The sequence below is a fragment of the Glandiceps talaboti genome, chromosome 3, assembly GCF_964340395.1.
Source record: "Glandiceps talaboti chromosome 3, keGlaTala1.1, whole genome shotgun sequence".
In the NCBI taxonomy this organism is placed as follows: Eukaryota; Metazoa; Hemichordata; class Enteropneusta; family Spengelidae; genus Glandiceps; species Glandiceps talaboti.
This window is the reverse complement of record NC_135551.1, coordinates 12,942,653-12,966,002: the sequence shown is the minus strand read 5'-3', so window position 1 is coordinate 12,966,002 and position 23,350 is coordinate 12,942,653. Positions and strand designations below refer to the sequence as shown.

Here is a 23,350-nt window from a genome sequence, read left to right as displayed (position 1 = left end):
TTCCGACTGTCTCCGGGTACGTACGGAAACAACAGAGTACCCGGTCGGAACGTAACGAACGCACAACAACTCACTGTTTACCGATAACGTATTTGATATAACTGTTAAATGAAATTGGCTTATTGTTAGTGGAAAATAGTATGTGTACAAAAGCATTTTAATGTCATGGTTACATAATGAAATAGCTTTCGATCGTCGAGATGTTGTAATAATAGTAAATATATTTACAGGCTACATTTGTTTCCCGAGTTATGTCTCAGAATATTTCTATCAGAATACAATAAAATGTCGATAATATCGTTAATATTGACGTACATAACCAACTATATACGAAAGGGGTAAAATTACACTTGTTTCTATGATCGCGCAGATTCACTCAATGCGTGTCTTCTTTCGCATTAATCTGTGCTTATAAATAATAAGCACAGATATATGGTACATCATGCATTGTATGTGTGTGTGTCTGTCTGTCTGTCTGTCTGTCTGATCATGGATGTCTCCCTAATAATACATCCATGACTAGTTCATGTTGTGGGTCATGGTTAGTTCAGTTCAGTCACGGATATGACAATAACTAAGACATATTTAAAATGTTGATTATTAATTGTAGACATATTACTGCATACATGTCATGTACATATATGTTTACAGTATGATATGATATGTGTTTTTATTGTCACATATATACTGATACATATAAAATGAAATGTGTATTGATTTTGCGTGTAATGAAAATTTTTACAAAAACAATATTCTGTAGAGGACGAGATTGATGGTTAACAGAGAACTTAAATTGATTCAGTAAGAGTGTATATATCATTACATCACCCGCATCACCTTATTACTGTCACACTATCATCACCATCACCATCTTCATCAAATTGCATTGAGGTCATATCATTCTATTTTTACATATATCAGTTAATTATTACTCAAACTAAAATACCATGACATAGTTGTGAGTCATTGGAATGTGTGTTATCTATTATTTTTGCAACCTAGAATTTAGTGGCCTACATCACAATTTATGAAAATACAATTTAGAATATTATTAAAGTGTTTTGTTTTTTTTTTGGGGGGGGGGGGTTTCTTCTTTTAATTCAGAGACAGTCTGTTTTTGCATCGCAAGTTCATGAATGTCAATATTTCTAATTGTCAGTAATGTTCAATGCTAATTTGGGGCTATCAACATTGAATGAATGAATGTGGCTAGTGGTTTAATTTAAAAATAAATTACTGTAATTAACATAATGTACACTCAGTCTCAAAGTTCAGTGTCACAAAGTTTAAAAAGTTAGTGCCTTGTTCGAAAGCAAGGGAACAGGTTAAACCTTGTGTAGTTATTATACTTACTTATGTACATGTACTTATTTACTGTTATAGAATGGCTGTGTGTAGTTATTTTACTTACTTACATGTACTTATTTACTATTATAGAATGGCTGTGTGTAGTTATTTTACTTACTTACATGTACTTATTTACTATTATAGAATGGCTTGTGTGTAGTTATTTTTAGAATCAATGAATATACTATAAGACTGAGTGGAGGTGTAAAGGCAAATTATCATGATTATCAGTTAATTATTACTTAATTATTACGGAATGTGTCCCTACCAATATCAAAACTCTATCGCAGAGGAGAGATACAATATGCCAATCATTTTTTGGGAAAATATGTATTAGTAATGACAAATTAAATTACTTGATCAATCCAACCTCAACAAGGAAGACCTGTCACTCAAAAAAATATAGTGTTGACTGTTCTCAGATGTAGAACCGAACGATTCAAAAACAGTTTCATACCATACGCTTTGTACAATTACCAATGATGACTTGACAGAATGTTTTTGAGCTTGTATAGACCTTTTTAACAGTAATCAGTATTTTTTTATGTCTTACCTTTCTTTAGCTTTTTAACATTTCATTAGGAATCATTCTTAAACATTTTAGCATTGCTGTCTGTACTCTTTTAGTCAGTGTTTTCCTGTGTATTTGCGATTTTAAATTGTATGATTTCAACCACCTCTTTGTGTTTGGTTGCAAAATAAAGATAATAATAATTATGGTGCACTTGAAAAAATCATTGAATTTTGTTTTCAGAGTTTACAATTTGATCAGTGTTTATTTATTTATTTATTTTGTATTTGTATTGATCCATGTCGTAGCACTATTTCAGTACATGTCATTGATCCATTTCATAGCACTATTTCACTACATGTCATTGATCCATGTCATAGCACTATTTCACTACATGTCATTGATCCATGTCGTAGCACTATTTCACTACATGTCATTGATCCATTATATCATAGCACTATTTCACTACAACTCGTTGATCCATGTCATAGCACTATTTCACTACATGTCATTGATCCATTTCATAGCACTATTTCACTACATGTCATTGATCCATGTCATAGCACTATTTCACTACATGTCATTGATCCATGTCATAGCACTATTTCATTACATGTCATTGATCCATGTCATAGCACTATTTCACTACATGTCATTGATCCATTTCATAGCACTATTTCACTACATGTCATTGATCCATGTCATAGCACTATTTCACTACATGCCATTGATCCATGTCATAGCACTATTTCACTACATGTCATTGATCCATGTCATAGCACTATTTCATTACATGTCATTGATCCATGTCATAGCACTATTTCACTACATGTCATTGATCCATGTCATAGCACTATTTCACTACATGTCATTGATCCATGTCATAGCACTATTTCACTACATGTCATTGATCCATGTCATAGCACTATTTCATTACATGTCATTGATCCATGTCATAGCACTATTTCACTACATCTCATTGATCCATTTCATAGCACTATTTCACTACATGTCATTGATCCATGTCATAGCACTATTTCACTACATGTCATTGATCCATGTCATAGCACTATTTCACTACATGTCATTGATCCATGTCATAGCACTAGTTCACTACATGTCATTGATCCATGTCATAGCACTATTTCACTACATGTCATTGATCCATGTCATAGCACTATTTCACTACATCTCATTGATCCATTTCATAGCACTATTTCAGTACATGTCATTGATCCATGTCATAGCACTATTTCACTACATCTCATTGATCCATGTCATAGCACTATTTCACTACATGTCATTGATCCATGTCATAGCACTATTTCACTACATGTCATTGATCCATGTCATAGCACTATTTCACTACATGTCATTGATCCATATCATAGCACTATTTCACTACATCTCATTGATCCATTTCATAGCACTATTTCAGTACATGTCATTGATCCATGTCGTAGCACTATTTCAGTACATGTGATTGTCATTGATCCATGTCATAGCACTATTTCACTACATGTCATTGATCCATGTCATAGCACTATTTCAGTACATGTCATTGATCCATGTCATAGCATTATTTCATTACATGTCATTGATCCATGTCATAGCACTATTTCACTACATGTCATTGATCCATGTCGTAGCACTATTTCACTACATGTCATTGATCCATGTCATAGCACTATTTCACTACATGTCATTGATCCATGTCATAGCACTATTTCACTACATGTCATTGATCCATGTCATTGATCCATGTCATAGCACTATTTCATTACATGTCATTGATCCATGTCATAGCACTATTTCACTACATGTCATTGATCCATGTCATAGCACTATTTTAGTACGTCATTGATCCATATCATAGCACTATTTCACTACATGTCATTGATCCATATCATAGCACTATTTCAGTACGTCATTGATCCATGTCATAGCACTATTTCATTACATGTCATTGATCCATATCATAGCACTATTTCACTACATGTCATTGATCCATATCATAGCACTATTTCACTACATGTCATTGATCCATGTCATAGCACTATTTCACTACATGTCATTGATCCATGTCGTAGCACTATTTCTGAATCAGTACATGTCATTGATCCATGTCGTAGCACTATTTCACTACATGTCATTGATCCATGTCATAGCACTATTTCAGTACATGTCATTGATCCATTTCATAGCACTATTTCACTACGTCATTAATCCATATCATAGCACTATTTCAGTACATGTCATTGATCCATGTCGTAGCACTATTTCAGTACATGTCATTGATCCATGTCGTAGCACTGTTTGTGACAGAAATTGAAACCTTTTAAACTACATTATATGGCTAATACCACAGAGTTTAACTTACATAGAACAGTCAGCCAGTGTGAGTATTTATGTATTTTTTTTTGGGGGGGGGGGGTGATGGTGGTGGTTGTGTGTGTACATGTACATTACAACAACAACACCCCTCCCCAAAACAAACACACACACACACACACACACACACACACACACATACACACACACACACACACACGCACAGAGTCACACACACTCTCTTGCTGTCTTTCTTAATTTGTGCTGATTTTCTTTTCAGTTACTGGAAATACAGTAGTTCATCAAAATCCCAGAAATACGACAATAAGATGGGTAAAAAGGGGAAGAAGAAAAGTGGGGGAGGAGGAGGAAAGAGTGGTAAGAAAAAAAGTGGTAAGAAGAAGGGAGGAGCTTCAGATCAAATGACATTTAAAGAAGCAATGCTTGGTTACCAGTAAGTAACTGATATGTGTTTTAGTACTGTAAAGCAATGCTTGGTTACCAGTAAGTAACTGATATGTGTTTTAATACTGTAAAGCAATGCTTGGTTACCAGTAAGTAACTGATATGTGTTTTAGTACTGTAAAGCAATGCTTGGTTACCAGTAAGTAACTGATATGTGTTTTAGTACTGTAAAGCAATGCTTGGTTACCAGTAAGTAACTGATATGTGTTTTAGTACTGTAAAGCAATGCTTGGTTACCAGTAAGTAACTGATATGTGTATTAGTACTGTAAAGCAATGCTTGGTTACCAGTAAGTAACTGATATGTGTTTTAGTACTGTAAAGCAATGCTTGGTTACCAGTAAGTAACTGATATGTGTTTTAGTACTGTAAAGCAATGCTTGGTTACCAGTAAGTAACTGATATGTGTTTTAATACTGTAAAGCAATGCTTGGTTACCAGTAAGTAACTGATATGTGTTTTAGTACTGTAAAGCAATGCTTGGTTACCAGTAAGTAACTGATATGTGTTTTAATACTGTAAAGCAATGCTTGGTTACCAGTAAGTAACTGATATGTGTTTTAATACTGTAAAGCAATGCTTGGTTACCAGTAAGTAACTGATATGTGTTTTAGTGCTGTAAAGCAATGCTTGGTTACCAGTAAGTAACTGATATGTGTTTTAATACTGTAAAACAATGCTTGGTTACCAGTAAGTAACTGATATGTGTATTAGTACTGTCTTTTTAAGTTGATGTCAGTTTCCGCATCCACTATTTCTTGACTTCACAATTTTCGAGATTTTATTGATTTTTTTCTTGAATACATAAAAAAAAAGTTTAGGATCGGCGTGAAAAAACTAGGTGGGGGTCAGGTAACTGGAACTAAACAAAAGTGCAAAATATAACTCCCTGACCTAGCTGTACTAGGCAAGGCTGCAAGAATTTGTAATCTTAATTTTTTTGTCATAATTGTTTCATTGATTTCAGAATCAGCATTAAAGAGAAATCTATTGAAGAATTTATGTTTGAAATTAAACAACTCGAAGAAAAGAATCAAAGGCATAAAGAAAGGGTAAGTAATGAAAAAAAAAATTGGATGATTTAAAGCAAGTCGGTATTTTTGATACATCTGGGCTCTAGATTTCACATACATGTAGATAAAAAATATTAAATATGTAGAAACTGAAGTAATAAAAAATTTAGAATTTAAAAAATTCAAATATTCCAAAATTTATATGAAAATGAAATGATAATAAGGTTTGCCAATTTCATTTGTGTCGGTTTACATTATTCAGAGCTGTTTGAAATATTAAGATGACAGATGAATTACATGTACATATATGTACCGGTATACCTCTATATATTGTATGTTCATGAAATCTTGCCACTTAAGCAATAGCTGGAATATACAGTACAGCTCAGAGGCACATCTTTCCAATAGAGTTAACCCAGGATTACCGGTAAGACAGTGCTATAGAACACTACAAAGGCGTTAATGAGATCTAAGTGGATGGATTTAACTTCGCATCGCACCGAAATTTAATTAGCTCACCAAAGCTTTCATCACTGTGGTTTCCTCCTGCATGGCCGGCCCTCACTGGATTCAAGTTTGGGAGACAAGTTGGTGAAATTTACAAAACTATCCAGTATTAATCAAAATCAATTTTTATAATAACTCACACGTACACTGTGGTCAAATTTTGTCTTTTCTATATACATATATATATTATCATATGTTATAATCTATATAATGTGTCTACCTATAGAATGAAAGACTCAAAGAGGAACAAATGTACCATATTAAAACGTTACTGAAACAAGCCAAAGAAAGAGAGAAGGAATTAGAACAAGCTACTGTGGTTGGAAAGGAACAAGTTGAAGCTAACATGAAGGAAAACTGGAGAGTTGCCAAGGAAGAGGAGAAAAAATTAGTTGGTAAGAATAAAAGTTTATTTAATTGTTTTTATCAAATACCAAGTATATGTACTACAGTCGTAATTCAAATATATGTATATAGTCAGTGTATTCTTCCCCCTCCCCCAAACCAATGCACAATAACAATTGTTTGTTTGTCTGTCCTTTTGTACGTCTCTTCCTCTTTATCATCAATAGGACCAGAATAAATGTTTGAAGACTAAACCAGAATATTTAGACATTTTACTGACACCTTGGCGTAGTGGTGATCAAGCACTTTCTAAAAAAAAATGTATGGTTAAGTTTGTGTTTAACATAAAATTATCAAGTAAAATGCATCAAATGTGACAATGTGTGATATAATACCTTATACTTAAGTTAGTTTTTGTATAATATTCCTCAGATTTTGATGAATAGATGAAGGTACTGGGAGGGGACATTAGCCCCATCTACATGTACGTCGTCCTACCTGAGACAGTCCCAAGTCCTACCTGAGGTAGGATAGATTTGTAACTACACATAGGAACGTTGCGGAGTATGTTCCCTCCTAACAGTACATAGGACAAAGTCAGGAGGGTTTCAGGAAACCTCTCAAAGGTGTCCGAAGTCAGGACGGTTTCAGGACAGGATCAGGATGCGTTTGCGTCTACACAGGCTTCAAACTACTAGTATCCTGAATCCTACCTCAGGTAGGATTTTTAGTGCCGTGTAGAAGGGGCTAATGTCTGTCAGTCTGTCTGTCTGTCTGTTGGTCAATCTGTTTGTCTTTACCATCGATGGTCTCAATGTGTACACTTGTACACTATGATTAATTGTTTCAAGTGACATTCTTTTCCAGATTTGGGTGAACAAATCAAGCTGTTGGACAAGAGACTTGAAGACACCAGAAAGGAGGTGTCTATCTGGCAAGAGTACAAAAACAACGGTCAGCATAAACATGCTACTCAAATTAGAATATTAGAACAAGAGCTAGTGGATATGCAAAGCAGCTTTGATGAAATGAAATGTAAGTGAATGATACACTTTATTATACCATGCACAAACAGGCAGGTTCAACAAAAACTATGGAATATATATGCTGGTCGTTCCACGTCACAACACCGTGCATCTATGTCACGACAACACATGTCTACGCCATTGGTTCTACTGTGTTCGAAATATGAGTCAAAATGCTCAAGATTGTCATTACTTCCCCCGATCTTGTTTTTATATTACTGGCAATGGTATAGTTATATTATTCCCCAATATTTTTCTTCACTCATCCAGAAAATATTCCTGACGTAAGGGTTGTAGTGACAAGGGCCCCTTAACTCACTCGTATTTTCCTTGGCCGAATGAAGAAATATATTGGGGAATAACATCTAATTATAAATTTGCAACTAACTCAAATAACCTTAAGTTTACTCTTTTCTCTATCAGAACATGAGTTCCATAATGTCTGCAAGGTTAAAGGTCAACATTTACTTATAAATTGGTAACTGTACATGTATGTTGCATTTCCCCCTATAACTTTATTTTACCCTTGTACAAATATCTTTAATTTGCGCTGTTTTATGTCATCAGCCCATTTAGAAAAAACATTAGAGAAGGCAAAATCTGAAATTGGAAAAACAACGGATGAAAAATTGAATTCACAAAAAGAAATAGCATCAGAGGTAAGTATTAACATTTTGTTCTCAGTCTCTTTTTTGTAGTATACTGTTGATTTTCTCCTCTAAATGTAGAATTTCAAATATACAAAAAAAAACAAACAACAACCCAGAATTCAAATTCAGAAAACATGGAATTTCAATTGTACCAATGAATGATGGACACTGAAGGTCAGTGTAGAATACTGCAATAACTAATGACCAAAAGAAATATCAAATCAAATATTTCTTAAAATAAATAAGTTAAAAAAATATCTTTTCTCATATTTACCTTGATCCATTAGACCATTACAAGGGCTGTCAAATTATTTGTAGTTGTGGTAATACCTAATCTAGGGTGATTAGAAGGATAGCCTTCCTGTAAGGGTCTGGGTAACCAAGACTAGATTATTTGTAGTTGTGGTAATACCTAATCTAGGGTGATTAGAAGGATAGCCTTCCTGTAAGGGTCTGGGTAACCAAGACTAGATTATTTGTAGTTGTGGTAATACCTAATCTAGGGTGATTAGAAGGATAGCCTTCCTGTAAGGGTCTGGGTAACCAAGACTAGATTATTTGTAGTTGTGGTAATACCTAATCTGGGGTGATTGGAAGGGTAGCCTTCCTGTAAGGGTCTGGGTAACCAAGACTAGATTATTTGTAGTTATGGTAATACCTAATCTGGGGTGACAGGAAGGATAGCCTTCCTGTAAGGGTCTGGGTAACTAAGACTATATTATTTGTAGTTGTGGTAATACCTAATCTGGGGAGACAGGAAGGATAAACTTCCTGCAAGGGTGTGGGTAACCAAGACTAGATTATTTGTAGTTGTGGTAATACCTAATCTGGGGTGATTAGAAGGATAGCCTTCCTGTAAGGGTCTGGGTAACCAAGACTAGATTATTTGTAGTTGTGGTAATACCTAATCTGGGGTGATATGAAGGATAACCTTCCTGTAAGGGTCTGGGTAACCAAGACTAGATTATTTGTAGTAGTGGTAATACCTAATCTAGGGTGACAGGAAGGATAAACTTCCTGTAAGGGTCTGGGTAACCAAGACTAGATTATTTGTTCTTTTAATAATACCTAATCTGGGAAGGATAGCCTACCTGTGTGGGTCTGGGTAACTAAGACTATTGGTAGATTATGATTGGTTTATGTCTATCTGTGGGATTATACCACATGTCACATAAGGCACCATTTAAGAGGGTAATTTTTGGCAAGTTGGTCTATTGAAATTATGGTTGCCTGAGATAGAAACTCAAGAACTGAGGTGAAAGAAGCCCTAAGACTCAAGAGATGTAAAGGAACATAGTGTGATTATTTTCTGATATGTGTTTTCTTCATACGACAGAAAGCCATGAAAACTCTTGACAAGTGGAGTGCTCAGGAAGTCATGGACAATGATTGGTTGAAGAAAGAGGTAAGATCAAAGAAAGAAAACAAACAAACAAACAAACAAACTGACTGACTGAAGTAGGAACCAGTAAATGATGAAAGTGAAGTGATTAACTGTAATAGAATCTTTGGACTTTAGTCTTTAATAAAATGTGATGGTTTTTGTACACAAATTTTATGCATACATGAGCAATAAAACATAAATATTTGAATGTCTAACAGTAGAACTGATCAATTTACATGTACTAATCTTTCGCTATTTTGTGCTCATTTCATATCTTGTAAAATACAACAGCACTTCAGTGCTCCATCTATCCATAAACGTTATGATTTAAAAAAAAACTTACTGAGTTTGAAGCTGCACTGGTAGTAACTGAATATTTCTTTGTAAATATTTTGTTATGTACAATAACTTATGTACTAAGCTTGAAGGGGTATACTCAATGCTTGAGGTCTTCTGATTTTGTATTTAAAATAAAAAGATTTTGTTATTTACATGTCAATATGTAAGTACGACTCTAAGACCACTTTAGAAGTGTTTACAATTTCTTATATCCATAATATTGTTATATTTTGATACAGGCTGTTATTCACAGAGAAGAGACAGAGAAACTCAAGGAGTATGTGGAGCAGTTAGAGAAAGAAAATTTACAAGTTATGAGTGGATTGTTTGAATGTAGAGTAGAAGATTTAAAAATATCTAGGTAAGTCAACAGATTTGTCACAAATAAAATATAATTTATACAGTTTACTGTGAGTTGTCATCTACCAGTAGTTTGAAAGTTTCAGTCATTGGTCCACTTATGTAACCACTTGCTACCCATATTACAAAGTGAAAACAACGAATGTATCTTTCAGACTAAGTTGTTACCATTTTCATGTTAAGTAACAAAGTGAAAGTTGTAGCATTGTCAGTGTTTGAACTACATTCAGGAATTTTCTTCACTAGTTCTCAGAAACTTAAACAATCTAAAGAGTTTAGTGGCAGATTGCTTTATGCACACTGTTTTCTATTAGCTGTTGACCACCCTCTTCTTTTGAGTGAAGTTCTAGCAAACATAGCCATTGGTTGTCGGTGGCTGAGTGGTTAAACCACTTGCCTCTTACCACTGCGGTCAGGGTTCGAGTCCATTCAGGGTTTGATTAAATTTACCATGCTGTAAGTAAGAAGAGTGTCATTCAGTTTGACTCTACTGAACAACGCAGGTTTCCCCGGGTACTCCGGTTTCCTCCTGCATTAACACTGAACCCATGAGGGATGGCCCTCACTGGACTTCTTGGAAGACAAGTGTTTATATAGTTTTACTTAAAGAACTATCCAGTATAAATAAAGATTATTATTATTAGCCCAGAGACTTGGCCATTACCTGCAGACGTGACAACATTCACCAGAACACTCCAATAAGCCAGGACAGTATGTCAAGTCAGATAGCCAATGTCTCTGGGCATGTATAGCCTTGGCTACAGCAAACACACGTGTGAGCAGAAATACACAAGAATGCAACAATGTGTATACTCAGCGTAAGGAATTCGAAACAGAAATGAGTATTTTTTCACCTCACAACTTAATGCCATTATTTTTATCATGTATGCAGGAACTTTTACCTCACTCAGTTTGAAGATGATGATAATATTGAAGATGGTATCTTAGAAATGGATTTATCTGCAATAGACTTCAAAGAAGATGCGGGAGAGAAAATGTTTGCAATTGAAGCGCCCCCTAGTGTTAGATCAGGTAAATGATTCATTTGCCAATCGATGCATGACACATGTTACTAGTTAAGTATATTACACCTGTATATTGATGATGCAAATCTAGAGATCTGATTGGTCAAGACATGAAAATATCAGTTGTTATATAATTTAAAGCACATTTGGCATGCATCCAAGTGGCCCTGAATGAGAATAGTATAATAGTATGGTGGTCAACCAACGTTGTCAGTATCCAACATGGCTGCTTTAGTAGTAATGTGGATAGCCTACAGAACACAGAGTCATGCATGCACCAAATACTGACATCTTTCGTAGGTGGGGGAAAAAATATTTCTTTTGCATTTATAGAAGCGTGTGTATTAAATGTCATGTTACATGAGTGAAACACCAAGCCTACATCATTTTAGCTGTAAAACAATACATTGTTATTTCTAATCACTGTTTACTATTACATTGTAAGGAGCATAATATGTCTTTGTATCAATCAAGCGTTTATTCGGTACCGTTGGCCTATGTATGTACATATGTCTTTGTATGTACATAGAGTCGTTGCAAACCAATAATTACCATTACTTTTATTTCCTTTCTATAGAGGCATCAAGTCACAGCAAATCAAGACCAAAGAGTGCCACTCAGAGAGCTGTGGAACAGAAAGTGTTTTCTATTACATCAGTAGAGGAGGAATCAGAAGACGGTAGCGATGTTGATGTTGTACAGGATGATGAAGATTACGATGGTGATGATGATTTGACGGAGGAAGAGAAAGCTGCCGCCGATGCATATCTAGATAATTATTTCAGTCTTGAAGACGAAGACTATGATGTAAGTAACAGAGATGTAAACTTTTATGAACGGCTGATCATACCGCCACCTAGTGGTCAGCTGTAACTATGAAAATTGTCATTCTGATGAGGATTGTCGAGCAAGACAGATCGAAAGCTAAAAACTTTGAACTCTATGTGTGTGTTATAACGTATGTATCATTTGATGAACTTGTCATACAGCCAAGATCACCAATGTGTCCAAAGTACAGGCTATGCAGTGACATTATAATTGAACCAATAGGGAATTTGCAATCCAGACTGAGCATGCTCAGATGCAAAGTACAATGGTATTATCTGTGGTTATTGTAATACCTAATCTGGAGCTACTGATAAAATTAACCTCCCACAATGGTCAGGGTAACTATGAATTGGTTATTTGTGGTTACAAACAATGTATCAACATTGTTTACAATACAAATTGATTAGTATTTGTTATCACATTTCCCATATTGCAACATTCAACATGGTGGGTTTGTAAGTTCCCTATTGTAAATTTATTTCCTTTGACTTTGCCATTTAGTTAAAGTGTCACAGAAAATACTTGTAATATGTATCAATGATAGATAGTTGTATTTGGTACAGACAGAAAGTTACAATGTAATATTTATGGACAGATATTTTGGTAGACATTATATGCCTCAGATATTATGGTGGTTGTCTAAAGATAACAACGAATCAAACTCATAGGTGAACAAAACAAAATAAAAACTTTATGTCTTTTCTTCCTGTACAGGACTTTTTAAAGCTTGGTCCTCTAGAACTGAAACTTCTAAGCATCACAGGAACACAGAAACCTTTACATCCACCTAAGAAAATGACAGCAGAGGAAGCAGACGCCAAAGCCTCGGCACCAGATGAATGGCCTGTAACAAGGGACATGCTTCAACAAGTAGTCACTGAAACTTAATCTATTTATTGTGAAATGTGAAGAAAGAAAAAAAAAATTGACGAACTCAAAACACTTTCACAAGGAAGTTTCTAAGATTTTGGTGTTCATGTAACAAGATCGCCACAGTTTGTTTTTTGAAAGTGCCGTAAAGAGTTTTATGCAAGGACACAATTCACTCTCTGAACAAACAGGAAGAATGTGAAAAAGGAATGCACTAGATTGTTTGGGTATACCCCAAAATGAAGCACAACACAATTGGGTATACCCCAAAATGAAGCACAACACAATTGGGTATACCCCAAATGAAGCACAACACAATAATTGGGTATACCCCTATTGATGTGCCGTTATAGTTACATGATATTTCACTGTGGAGCTTGTTGTATTCAAGTTCAATTTTCATTTGCAACTATTCCGTCCAAATTTCTTGTGAATTTGTACACTTGTGTTGATTCTACAATAATAATTTTAGATATTTAATAGTAAATAAAGGATAGTTGTAAATATCAAATTTGAAAATATAACTGTAAACATGTGTTTTACATTTCAAGTGCTTTTAAATTGGATTATGATCAGAACCTGTGTCAGGATGTATATAGTTGAACCTTCCTAAATTGCATGCAATAGATGGCATTCAAAAAAACTGACTGGAATAACAGAAAATATTAGTTTGAATGTCCTTTCCAAAGCTTGATAGAATTATCTGGAAGTGACTGTTACTGATGATGTACCTGGAGTCCAAATATACCATGTTACCAGAGGCTACATTGTGTTCATGGAGGTATTTTATGTGTTGGTATTTTAAAGATGGTCTCCTATGTAATTTATTCGTACTAATTTCCATATTAACTTACAAAGCAGACAGGTATATGCATGTCTTTTTTCACTCCTCATCATTTCTCCTTCCTGGCTTTCCTTCCAGAGTAATATGTCTTGAGTGATAGCATTTGTAATGTTTGATTGAGAGGAAAGGATATTTGCTACAAGTTTGAAGGAGAGACTCACCTCATAACTTTTCTTTATGTTTATTTTATTTTTCCTAATAATTCCACATAAGTGGCACTGGAATTTTTACATCTCTAGGGGAGAATGAACAAGTGCATTAAAACTGATGTTAAAGCCAAGTAGTTTCAATAAATCGACCAAATCATTCATTTAAAAAAAAGGACTTGCAATGATACTATGGCATTACTGGAGATTTCATCTTAGCGTGCAAATGCTATGTATAAGGAGACTGATCACAAGGTTTCTGTTGAGATAGACACAATAAAGATAACACACAAACATCACTTACACAGTGTCTGCTCTGTAGACACAATACAGATAACACACAAACATCCCTTACACAGTGTCTGATTTGTAGACACAATAAAGATAACACACAAACATCCCTTACACAGTGTCTGATCTGTAGACACAATAAAGATAACACACAAACATCCCTTACACAGCGTCTGCTCTGTAGACACAATACAGATAACACACAAACATCCCTTACACAGTGTCTGCTCTGTAGACACAATAAAGATAACACACAAACATCCCTTACACAGCGTCTACTCTGTATTTTGCGATGATAACAATAACAAATACAAATGTAACAAAAAATACAGAGCAGACACTGTATTAAAGGGATGTCTGCGTTATCTTTATTTTGTCTATCTCAACATGAAAGCTGGTGACCAATCTCTAATCTTGATATACGGTATTTGCAAGCTAAGACGAAATCTCCTGTATTAAGTTGTCCACAAGGTTAATATAAAATCAGCCAAGATCATGATTCTGTTTATAGTTGAAATGAAATGTATACTACTATGTACCTCACCAATTTACAGCCAAAATGTATGTACCACAGTCCAAGTTGTGTATTTATTGTACATCTACATGTATCTACCAAGACTAATGTGTCCAATTCTGTTCACATTTGTGGACATCCAAAAAGTGATTCACTTTTCATGAGTAAGAGCAATATTATGATGATTTTATAACATTGGATATTTAATAAATATGATGTAAATAAATGAATTATGGATGAATTTGGTGTTAATGCTAATTGGGAGACTTTATACATATATATGAAAGTTGAAAAATTCATGTATTTGCAAAAATAATTGACTGTGTCTTGACAATAAACAGTACTTGGTGTAACTTTTGTTTGGAAATGATTCTACTTTTACTATCTTGCTACCAACAGATATCTTGCACATTCACACACTGACAATTTGCTCACAAAATTGTTGTTGAAAAATACATATGAGTTTATTTGTGCAAGATAGATACATTTTTAGTTTGTAATATCTAAAGTACGGTGTATGTAGACGATTACTGCTGCAGAAACCAAGCTTTCAGCTTACTAAATGGACTTTAAGATAAGTCATGTAGTTCTGCACTCACCAGCCTTCTCTCTCCTGTGAGATGGGTTGACTGATGTGTGAGGGCGCCCTGTCATGTTGTACCTTACAGACGACTTACTATTAACCTTAAAGTGGTCATATGGATGAGGTTTGGATATCTATTTTGGAAATTTATCACGATTTCCTACTTGAAAAATCAATGTGAAACAATATATGCCAAGTCCTTGTTTGTAACTCAATACATTGCAAAAAATTGATAAATGTGCAAAATCTTTTGTTATTGTATGTACAATAACAAACTTTTTTTTCACATTTTTTAGCTTTTTGCAATTTATTGAGTTACAAACAAGGACTTGGTCTAAGTAGGACACCATGATAAATTTCCAAAATAAATACCCATTCCTCATCCATATGACCACTGTAAAGATAGAAACTAACTAAAACTAACAGTTTGTTCGATGTGGTAGCTACACAAGTGGATGATATCAGATGCCTTAGTTGTGCAAATATATAATCACCATGTAATCAAGATAGTGTTAACACTGGAAGTCCTCAACATATGCTGAAAGATTATGGAAGTCGTTACAAATGCATCATATTGAGAGAGATTGTCCTGGAGTGAATTGTTATCTTTCAAATAAAATAACTAATTCACAATGATCTGTATGTGGGAACATATCCACTGGGATGGCTTTGATTGGAGTAAATGGAGTTCCTGTCAGTTTCTTGACTGGTGGACAACATAACCTGCAGAATTGAAATTACAAGAAAGAAAGAAATTATAACTATTAATGACACTAACAGTGGTGTATACCATGGAAGTATTAGGAAGATACTAAGACACGTTTTCACAATGATATTTTCAAATGAAAACAGCTATTTTGTTGCATTTGCACATGAAACTGCAAAGTCCACAAAAAGGGTGAAAACAAAGAGATTTGGAAACGTGTAAATGAATGAAAATGGAACAATTACGAAATTGCACATATTTGACCTGAAGAAGAATGACCATATCGATGGCATACTTATGCATTGCATTGCACATAACTTGTGTTATATTTTACACATGTGCAACGGCATCGTTTCGATTTGTTCCATCTTCATCCAAAACCGTTTGTCAGCCTGCCATGTAAATGCATAAAAATGCTTTTATTTGAAATGTGTACAGTGAATGAATTCAAAATACTAGCCCGGCCTGGAGACTTCTCTTCACCACCAAATGAGTTTCTAGAGATAGTAACACCAAGTCAAGTCTCTGGGCTAGCGATGCATATATCTGATGTTTGGAGTAATTCTTTCTAGAAACTCAAGTTTTTTTTATACTAGGTGTATTTTAGATAAACTTACTCTGTAAAGTTCCTCATTGACTGTCCGTCTGGTTTACAGGACACGTACACCAAATGTCGGATGAACTCACAATTACGAAGTGTTCGAATAACTTTAGGATCTAATGAAACAAAGAAATAAAAAGTAACAAACAGGTGATTCTCTCATTAATTGTTGGAGACTATCACAAACCAAGGTCAATGCACTCTGACATTAGCCCTATTAAAATACCACAAACCAACTATTTGGGTCATATTAGGTCACTGACCCCCTAGGTTTATGGTCAAAGATCATCTACTCAAGATATTTTCATAAGATATATGTGAAAATAAGTAGTGACTAAATAAGGCTTCTTGTATATAAACATACAGGGCTCAGAAGTTTGTACACATTAGTCTTTAGGAACTAGTTGAAGACTGAAAATGAAAAAAAAAATTGCAAAATTTTCTAGTGGTGAAAATGCTCAGGTTTACAGTATTTTGGTTCAAATATTAAATAAATGATGATAAACTTACGAAGACCTGCCCTGCTTGGGTTCACCACAGCTACAACATGGTTTTCATCCTCCAATGTAGACATTAGCTGTGGGATGACTTTCTCTGCCTTGCCTGTGATAAACTCTGCATTATGGATATCTGAATCAAAACAAAATAAACAATGTTATGTCAATATTTATTGAGCAAACATAGTCTCATACTTTTGGATCACTTGAAACTCAAAGCAGGTCATGTAATACTATTTGAACTAACGGTTATTTGTCCTATATCTGCACAGTCTATCAACTTTCTGCTTCTGCTTAATACTGTGCCAAATACTAGTAAGACATCTTGCAGTTGTCAATCACAGGTCAGAGTGTGGTAGTACTGGAGTGATGTGACGAGTTTACAACTTTTTGGTGTGTGCGAGTTTGCAGTTCTTGTAAGTTTACTTGTAGATGAAGTCTTTTGAAAGAGTTGATGTCCTTGGCTGCACGAACAGTTGACGGCAGTAGGCTTCCATTCACGGATTAATCTGGGGTAAAGTCCTGGTAAAGTAACTTGTACAAACAAGGAGTGATACTTGACGGCAGTAGTATAGTTGTCGAGAAGCTAATATAATAGCGCCCTCACAGGTCACTCATAATCATACTTTTGTTTTTATAAAGCTTACATCATGAACACACCCAGTAAATAGAGAGATCTACACACATCATATACAGTGATTGAAATATTCGTGTTTTTATTGTAAACTTTAGTAAACATACTCAAATGACACCATGCAAGTCACGTTAAACTTACATTATAGTAAATCTGACAGAGTAAGACATATACAAAATTACATTTATTATTTTGCATTATAAATTTAGGTTTACAAGCATATCAATAATACAATATTTGCTCAAATTACTCATATACACAAATACAATATCTTGCAAAATTATCAATTATACATAATTATTCTTCAAATTATTAATTATACATGTAATATCTAACAAAATTATTACATATTGCTGTATCAAGCAGATGTAGTCGGTTCTGTTCTAGGCTTGAAATACAATTTGGTCCCAATGAATTAATTAGAAGTTGTTCCTGAATCTGGTGTCTCATTTGCACCAACTTCAGGTGACTTTCTTACAAAAAAAAAAGTAGTTATGAAAAATTTACATCCAATGACAAAAAGCTATAAAACTTGCAGAAAAGTGACATCACCTACAAACATAATACTATGAACAATAAATATTCAATCGACGTGCAATTTCATTTGTTTTTTCTCATACGGAATACAGATAGTTTACACCATGAATGTTTCCGGATTCCTTTGTTTTCATGTCATTATTTTATTACTTGTTAATTTCACATCAGACTGTTTATATGTTTACATATCTTAATTTATCTAGGAAAGTGAAATGTATTTCATCAGTTCACAGTGTGAGATCTTCATGTGAAGTGGTACAGTTGTGGTACAGAGAAAATATTTATCAATGGCTAAAACCTTAGATGTGCTTGCAAAAAAATGGATTGTTCACTTTTAACAGAACAGTTGTCTTGATGTGTTGAAGTTTCAAGTTAAAGTTATAAACTTCGTGAAGGGTAGCTTATGCAACTAAATTCAACCAATCATCCCAGATAGCCTGTCTCAAGCTGTGCTAAAAAAACTACCTACTAGCAGCAAGTTTCTCTATTGATCACAAGTGTAATCTTTCACTCCCTGGTGTTTGATTTAAACAAATTGATAAGACCAAAGCTGGCTAGCCTACAGGCTACAGGACAGATTACATGTTCTCCTATCTCTCACTATGTGGTGACTCACAAGAAATCCCAGTTTTTCTCATTTTGACTCACAGCAACAAAATGTGGCTACCATTAGAGGGCGCACTGAATTGCTGATGATAAACAATTCTGTCAAAGTTATACCAGTCAAGTGTTGACCAAATTCACAATTATCTTTTAACAATCACTACAAATTAATTAATATAAATACTTTTTTGATAAAAACAAACTCATAAAGAAAACTACAAAAATCAATCAAAGTTGTTCTTTTTTGGCTCTGTGATTTGGCAATTTACAAATACACAGCTACAACGTGAACTGTACATAAAGGAAACTGTGACTCTCAGTTAACAAGGTATTTACAATGTTATGGTACAAACCAAATAACAGCCTTTGTGTTTCATTTATCTAATCTAAGGCCCTAGAAATTAGGATCACTTTTCATGAAGTGGATGTGATACATACTATAGATCCCTAAAAGTATATTAATTAAACTTAAAGGCCCATGATTCAGTCACTGGTGATATCTTAATGATGGAGCCATAAGGACTACATTAGATCTTTTTTTCTCTGAGGACCAACGTTAACTTCAATATTTTTCTTGCTCTTTTCTTAAAGTGTCTTTTAAGCCGAGTTTGTACAGTTTTTGGTAGACTAGTTAGTAATATTTGTTGTAGATTATTACCCGATGTACTCTAATTACTGTAGCATACTTATACCCTGTCCATCACTTACTATTGGGAGAATTCAAACCTGGCATGTTAAAGGCTTTGATGACGTAATTTATCATACACATACTAAAACGTCAAGAAAACCACTGCTATGCTTTCAAATGTGCTAACAATGTCAAAATACGATTTCAGAGCCATCGAAGGCATGCATCGATATTAACGTTCTACTAGTATACAGCATACGGTAGCCTGGGTAGTTATTATAATGTAACCACTCAGCATACTGTATTTGTGCAATCAAACATATTCAGTACCCTAAGTAGTTATTACATTGCAACCACACAACACTCTATGAAGGAATTCTAGTTTTATGCAAGTATTTTCACTCGAGTCAAATACCTCATAAACTCAGTTTGTGCCTCTTTAATGACCGTGGCATACTTGAGGTAAAATGTCACCAATTCGGTTCAATAATTTATTTTGCTTGTTCACAGATTATAAATGTCAAAATTGAAATGTCAGGTGTCCACAAATACAGAATAAATACAAACTGTAGACAAAACCATGTACTCTTCTGTCATATCATGATTTTTTAAAAAACATCTTTAAAATATAAATACAGGAAGTAAGTCATAAATATATTTTTTATCTAAACTTTTGTTCCAGTTTATTTATGAATTCTCCGTTATAGTATTTGAAAATCTAGAATTATAGTTATCATGCATGTACACGACGTATAACAACATATATCAACCAATCACTGATTAGGTATTAAGTACAGAGTATGAAGTATTCAAATTGAGCCTTTTCATTGGCTCTTGCTCATTCAAATGATCCAATCAGAGCTATCAATTCTGTTAAATACATAGTATGAAATGTTCAAATTGAAGCCATTTCATTGGCTGTTGATCATTTGAATGACCTAATAACAACTATTCTATCAATCACTGTCTATTAAGTGAAATTCAGAGTAAGAAATATTCAAATTGAGGCCATTTCATTGGCTGTTGTTCATTAACTTGAACCAATCACAGCTATTCTAACTAACCTACTTCAAGGAAATTCATGAATATGTACTCTTTGTTTGAATTACCAGTTAAACTTTTATTTTTCACAAATGACAGCTCCTTTGACTAGATAGGTACCTGGGTAGGTGTGATGTCAACATCAAAGTTAAATTTGGCCTCTTGACCTCTCCAGAGATGGGCTTGCTCTCAGTACATGGTATATATTCTACCTGTTAAAGAGGTATGCCTTGGTAACTTGTATTTATAGAGTATATTAACCCAGAGACTTGGCTATATGGCTTTACTGTAACAATGCTGTTCACTTACATAGCCAAGGCTTGACTAATTGTCAGCACAGAAACTGTTCTGAGTTTGACATTACCACCAAACTGGAGATCTGATGTCAACCTATGATGTAATCATGTCCCTCAGATGTCAATCTATGATGTAATCATGTCCCTCAGATGTCAACCTATGATGTAATCATGTCCCTCAGATGTCAACCTATGATGTAATCATGTCCCTCAGATGTCAACCTATGATGTAATCATGTCCCTCAGATGTCAACCTATGATGTAATCATGTCCCTCTGATGTCAACTATGATGTAATCATGTCCCTCAGATGTCAACCTATGATGTAATCATGTCCCTCAAATGTCAATCTATGATGTAATCATGTCCCTCAGATGTCAACCTATTTTCCCCATTAAATCGCAGTTCTGCGATGGCGCGCAAGTGTAAGTCATAACGTCATACAATGTATGTTAGAGAACAGCAAGCATTGCAGCCTCCTGTGATTTTTTTTATAACATCACAAACAGTCTGTGAGTCACAGTTAGCCTATTCTAAAGACTTGATGTTTTGAATGAATGAATGAATGAAGTCAACTGTGATGTACAAGTCTCTGGGTTAAAGGCATACAAATGTGGTAGTTGCAAGGGTTGTTTCTTTTGCGGATGAAATTTCTCGGATCTTTTTTTTGAAGTTGTATGTATTGCAGTAAAATGTTGTATGGTTAACTAATATAACAAATCTAGCTGTACTGAACTTGACTTCTGTGGCTAAGACTGGAAAGGACGAGAAAGAGTTGAAAAGAAGTTGTCATTTATGAAACAATTTCCACTTCTTTGCATAAGATCTTTTTGATATGCTACCATGGGTGTTTATCATCATCACAAACTGCCATAGTATGTGATTTGTGAGACAACTGACATTGGCCGTGACTTTCGTTTGTCTACACTGTAGTACGCATATCTTGGTGCAAACTCCATCTGTCCGTGTGTATACTCATCATCATCCTTGTCACGGATGTTGGTTTTCCCGGAGAACAGCACCTCATAGGATGGTGGCGGCACTGTGGAAAGATAGAGAGAAGAAAACGAAATGAGACTGTGAGATTTTCTAATTTACAAGGTTTTTTGATATCAGATAATACCTATAAAAGAGCTATTTCAATCCAGGGTCAGTGTCTGAACACTTCCCAAGGTGTACCAAGCCAACATTTTCACGAATACAGTCCCCAAAACCTAACTATCTTTAAAAAATACAGTGACAGATTTCCTTCATGTATCTTCATAATACCGTAGTCCAACATTTAATAGGAGATAAAAAATCTGTAATACTCTCCAAAATGTCAGGCATTCTAAGAGCTCTGTGAGTCACTTCATAGGTAAGCAGGTAAAATCTACCCAAGTTCCACTGTCATTTTACCAGGGTTCCCCACCAAAATTATGTACTGACAATGTATTGGAAATTATGCCAGTTTTACCATATTCCCCCTTTCTGTTACCAGGGTTACCCAACCTTGGCAAAAAACACTGTCTAAAACATAGATATTATAAGTTCTTTGTACTTACTATTGATACTAGGTTCTTCTTCAGTGGATGGAGCAGGAGATCTGACTGGTATATTACCAATAATAATAGGTAATTTCATAGATAGATGAAACACAGTACCAACCACTACAGCTTCCACCTGAAAATGTAGAAGCAAAATTACATCACCATTACCTGGTATTTTTTACTTATTGAAAGGGTTCTTTAAAGCCAAGTGCAGGAAATAAAAGGCATTTTCATAAACTTCGGGTTGATGGTTTTATTTGATGGTACATGTAATACGCACTTAGGAGTCATGAATATTTATTTGTTGCTATTACATATGCATGTCAGCTGACTCCTATGAGATACGTACAATGCATGTCAGCTGACTCCTATGAGACACGTACAATGCATGTCAGCTGACTCCTATGAGATACGTACAATGCATGTCAGCTGACTCCTATGAGACACTTACATGTACAATGCATGTCAGCTGACTCCTATGAGATACATACAATGCATGTCTGCTGACTCCTATGAGACACGTACAATGCATGTCAGCTGACTCCTATGAGATACGTACAATGCATGTCAGCTGACTCCTATGAGATACATACAATGCATGTCAGCTGACTCCTATGAGACACGTACAATGCATATCAGCTGACTCCTACGAGACACTTACATGTACAATGCATGTCAGCTGACTCCTGAGACACGTACAATGCATGTCAGCTGACTCCTATGAGACACGTACAATGCATGTCAGCTGACTCCTATGAATGAAGACTAAATTTCCACTCAGTGTTTCTCAACAATCTTGTGTAATGTATACGATGTAAAATTATGAAATGACTCCAGAAGTTTACAAAAATGCCTTGATATCCTACAGTGGTATTCCCCTTTAAATGTTGTTGTTGTTGTAC

The 23,350-nt window shown here is 34.8% G+C and overlaps 3 protein-coding genes across 3 annotated transcripts in view; 1 reads left to right on the top strand and 2 right to left on the bottom strand.

Moving 5' to 3' along the window:
• LOC144432614 (coiled-coil domain-containing protein 83-like) overlaps window positions 1-15,054 on the top strand; it is a 15,474-nt gene extending 420 nt beyond the window's left edge. Inside the window, exons 2-11 of the mRNA XM_078120870.1 lie at window positions 4,470-4,643; window positions 5,621-5,705; window positions 6,400-6,568; window positions 7,386-7,553; window positions 8,111-8,202; window positions 9,530-9,598; window positions 10,156-10,277; window positions 11,169-11,308; window positions 11,879-12,108; window positions 12,844-15,054. Of these exons, the coding sequence (XP_077976996.1) occupies window positions 4,519-4,643; window positions 5,621-5,705; window positions 6,400-6,568; window positions 7,386-7,553; window positions 8,111-8,202; window positions 9,530-9,598; window positions 10,156-10,277; window positions 11,169-11,308; window positions 11,879-12,108; window positions 12,844-13,017 (1,374 nt within the window). The 5' untranslated portion in view covers window positions 4,470-4,518 and the 3' untranslated portion in view covers window positions 13,018-15,054. The remainder of the gene's footprint in view (window positions 1-4,469; window positions 4,644-5,620; window positions 5,706-6,399; window positions 6,569-7,385; window positions 7,554-8,110; window positions 8,203-9,529; window positions 9,599-10,155; window positions 10,278-11,168; window positions 11,309-11,878; window positions 12,109-12,843) is intronic.
• A 925-nt stretch (window positions 15,055-15,979) lies between these two features.
• LOC144433056 (tRNA (uracil-5-)-methyltransferase homolog B-like) overlaps window positions 15,980-23,350 on the bottom strand; it is a 94,397-nt gene continuing 87,026 nt past the window's right edge. The window contains exons 10-12 of the mRNA XM_078121368.1: window positions 17,195-17,314; window positions 16,701-16,800; window positions 15,980-16,100 (exon numbers count right to left, since the gene is read on the bottom strand). Of these exons, the coding sequence (XP_077977494.1) occupies window positions 15,980-16,100; window positions 16,701-16,800; window positions 17,195-17,314 (341 nt within the window). The remainder of the gene's footprint in view (window positions 16,101-16,700; window positions 16,801-17,194; window positions 17,315-23,350) is intronic.
• Window positions 21,780-23,350, bottom strand: part of LOC144432628 (arrestin domain-containing protein 3-like) — a 69,301-nt gene continuing 67,730 nt past the window's right edge. Inside the window, exons 6-7 of the mRNA XM_078120891.1 lie at window positions 22,464-22,581; window positions 21,780-21,961 (exon numbers count right to left, since the gene is read on the bottom strand). Coding sequence (XP_077977017.1) covers window positions 21,780-21,961; window positions 22,464-22,581 — 300 coding nt within the window. The remainder of the gene's footprint in view (window positions 21,962-22,463; window positions 22,582-23,350) is intronic.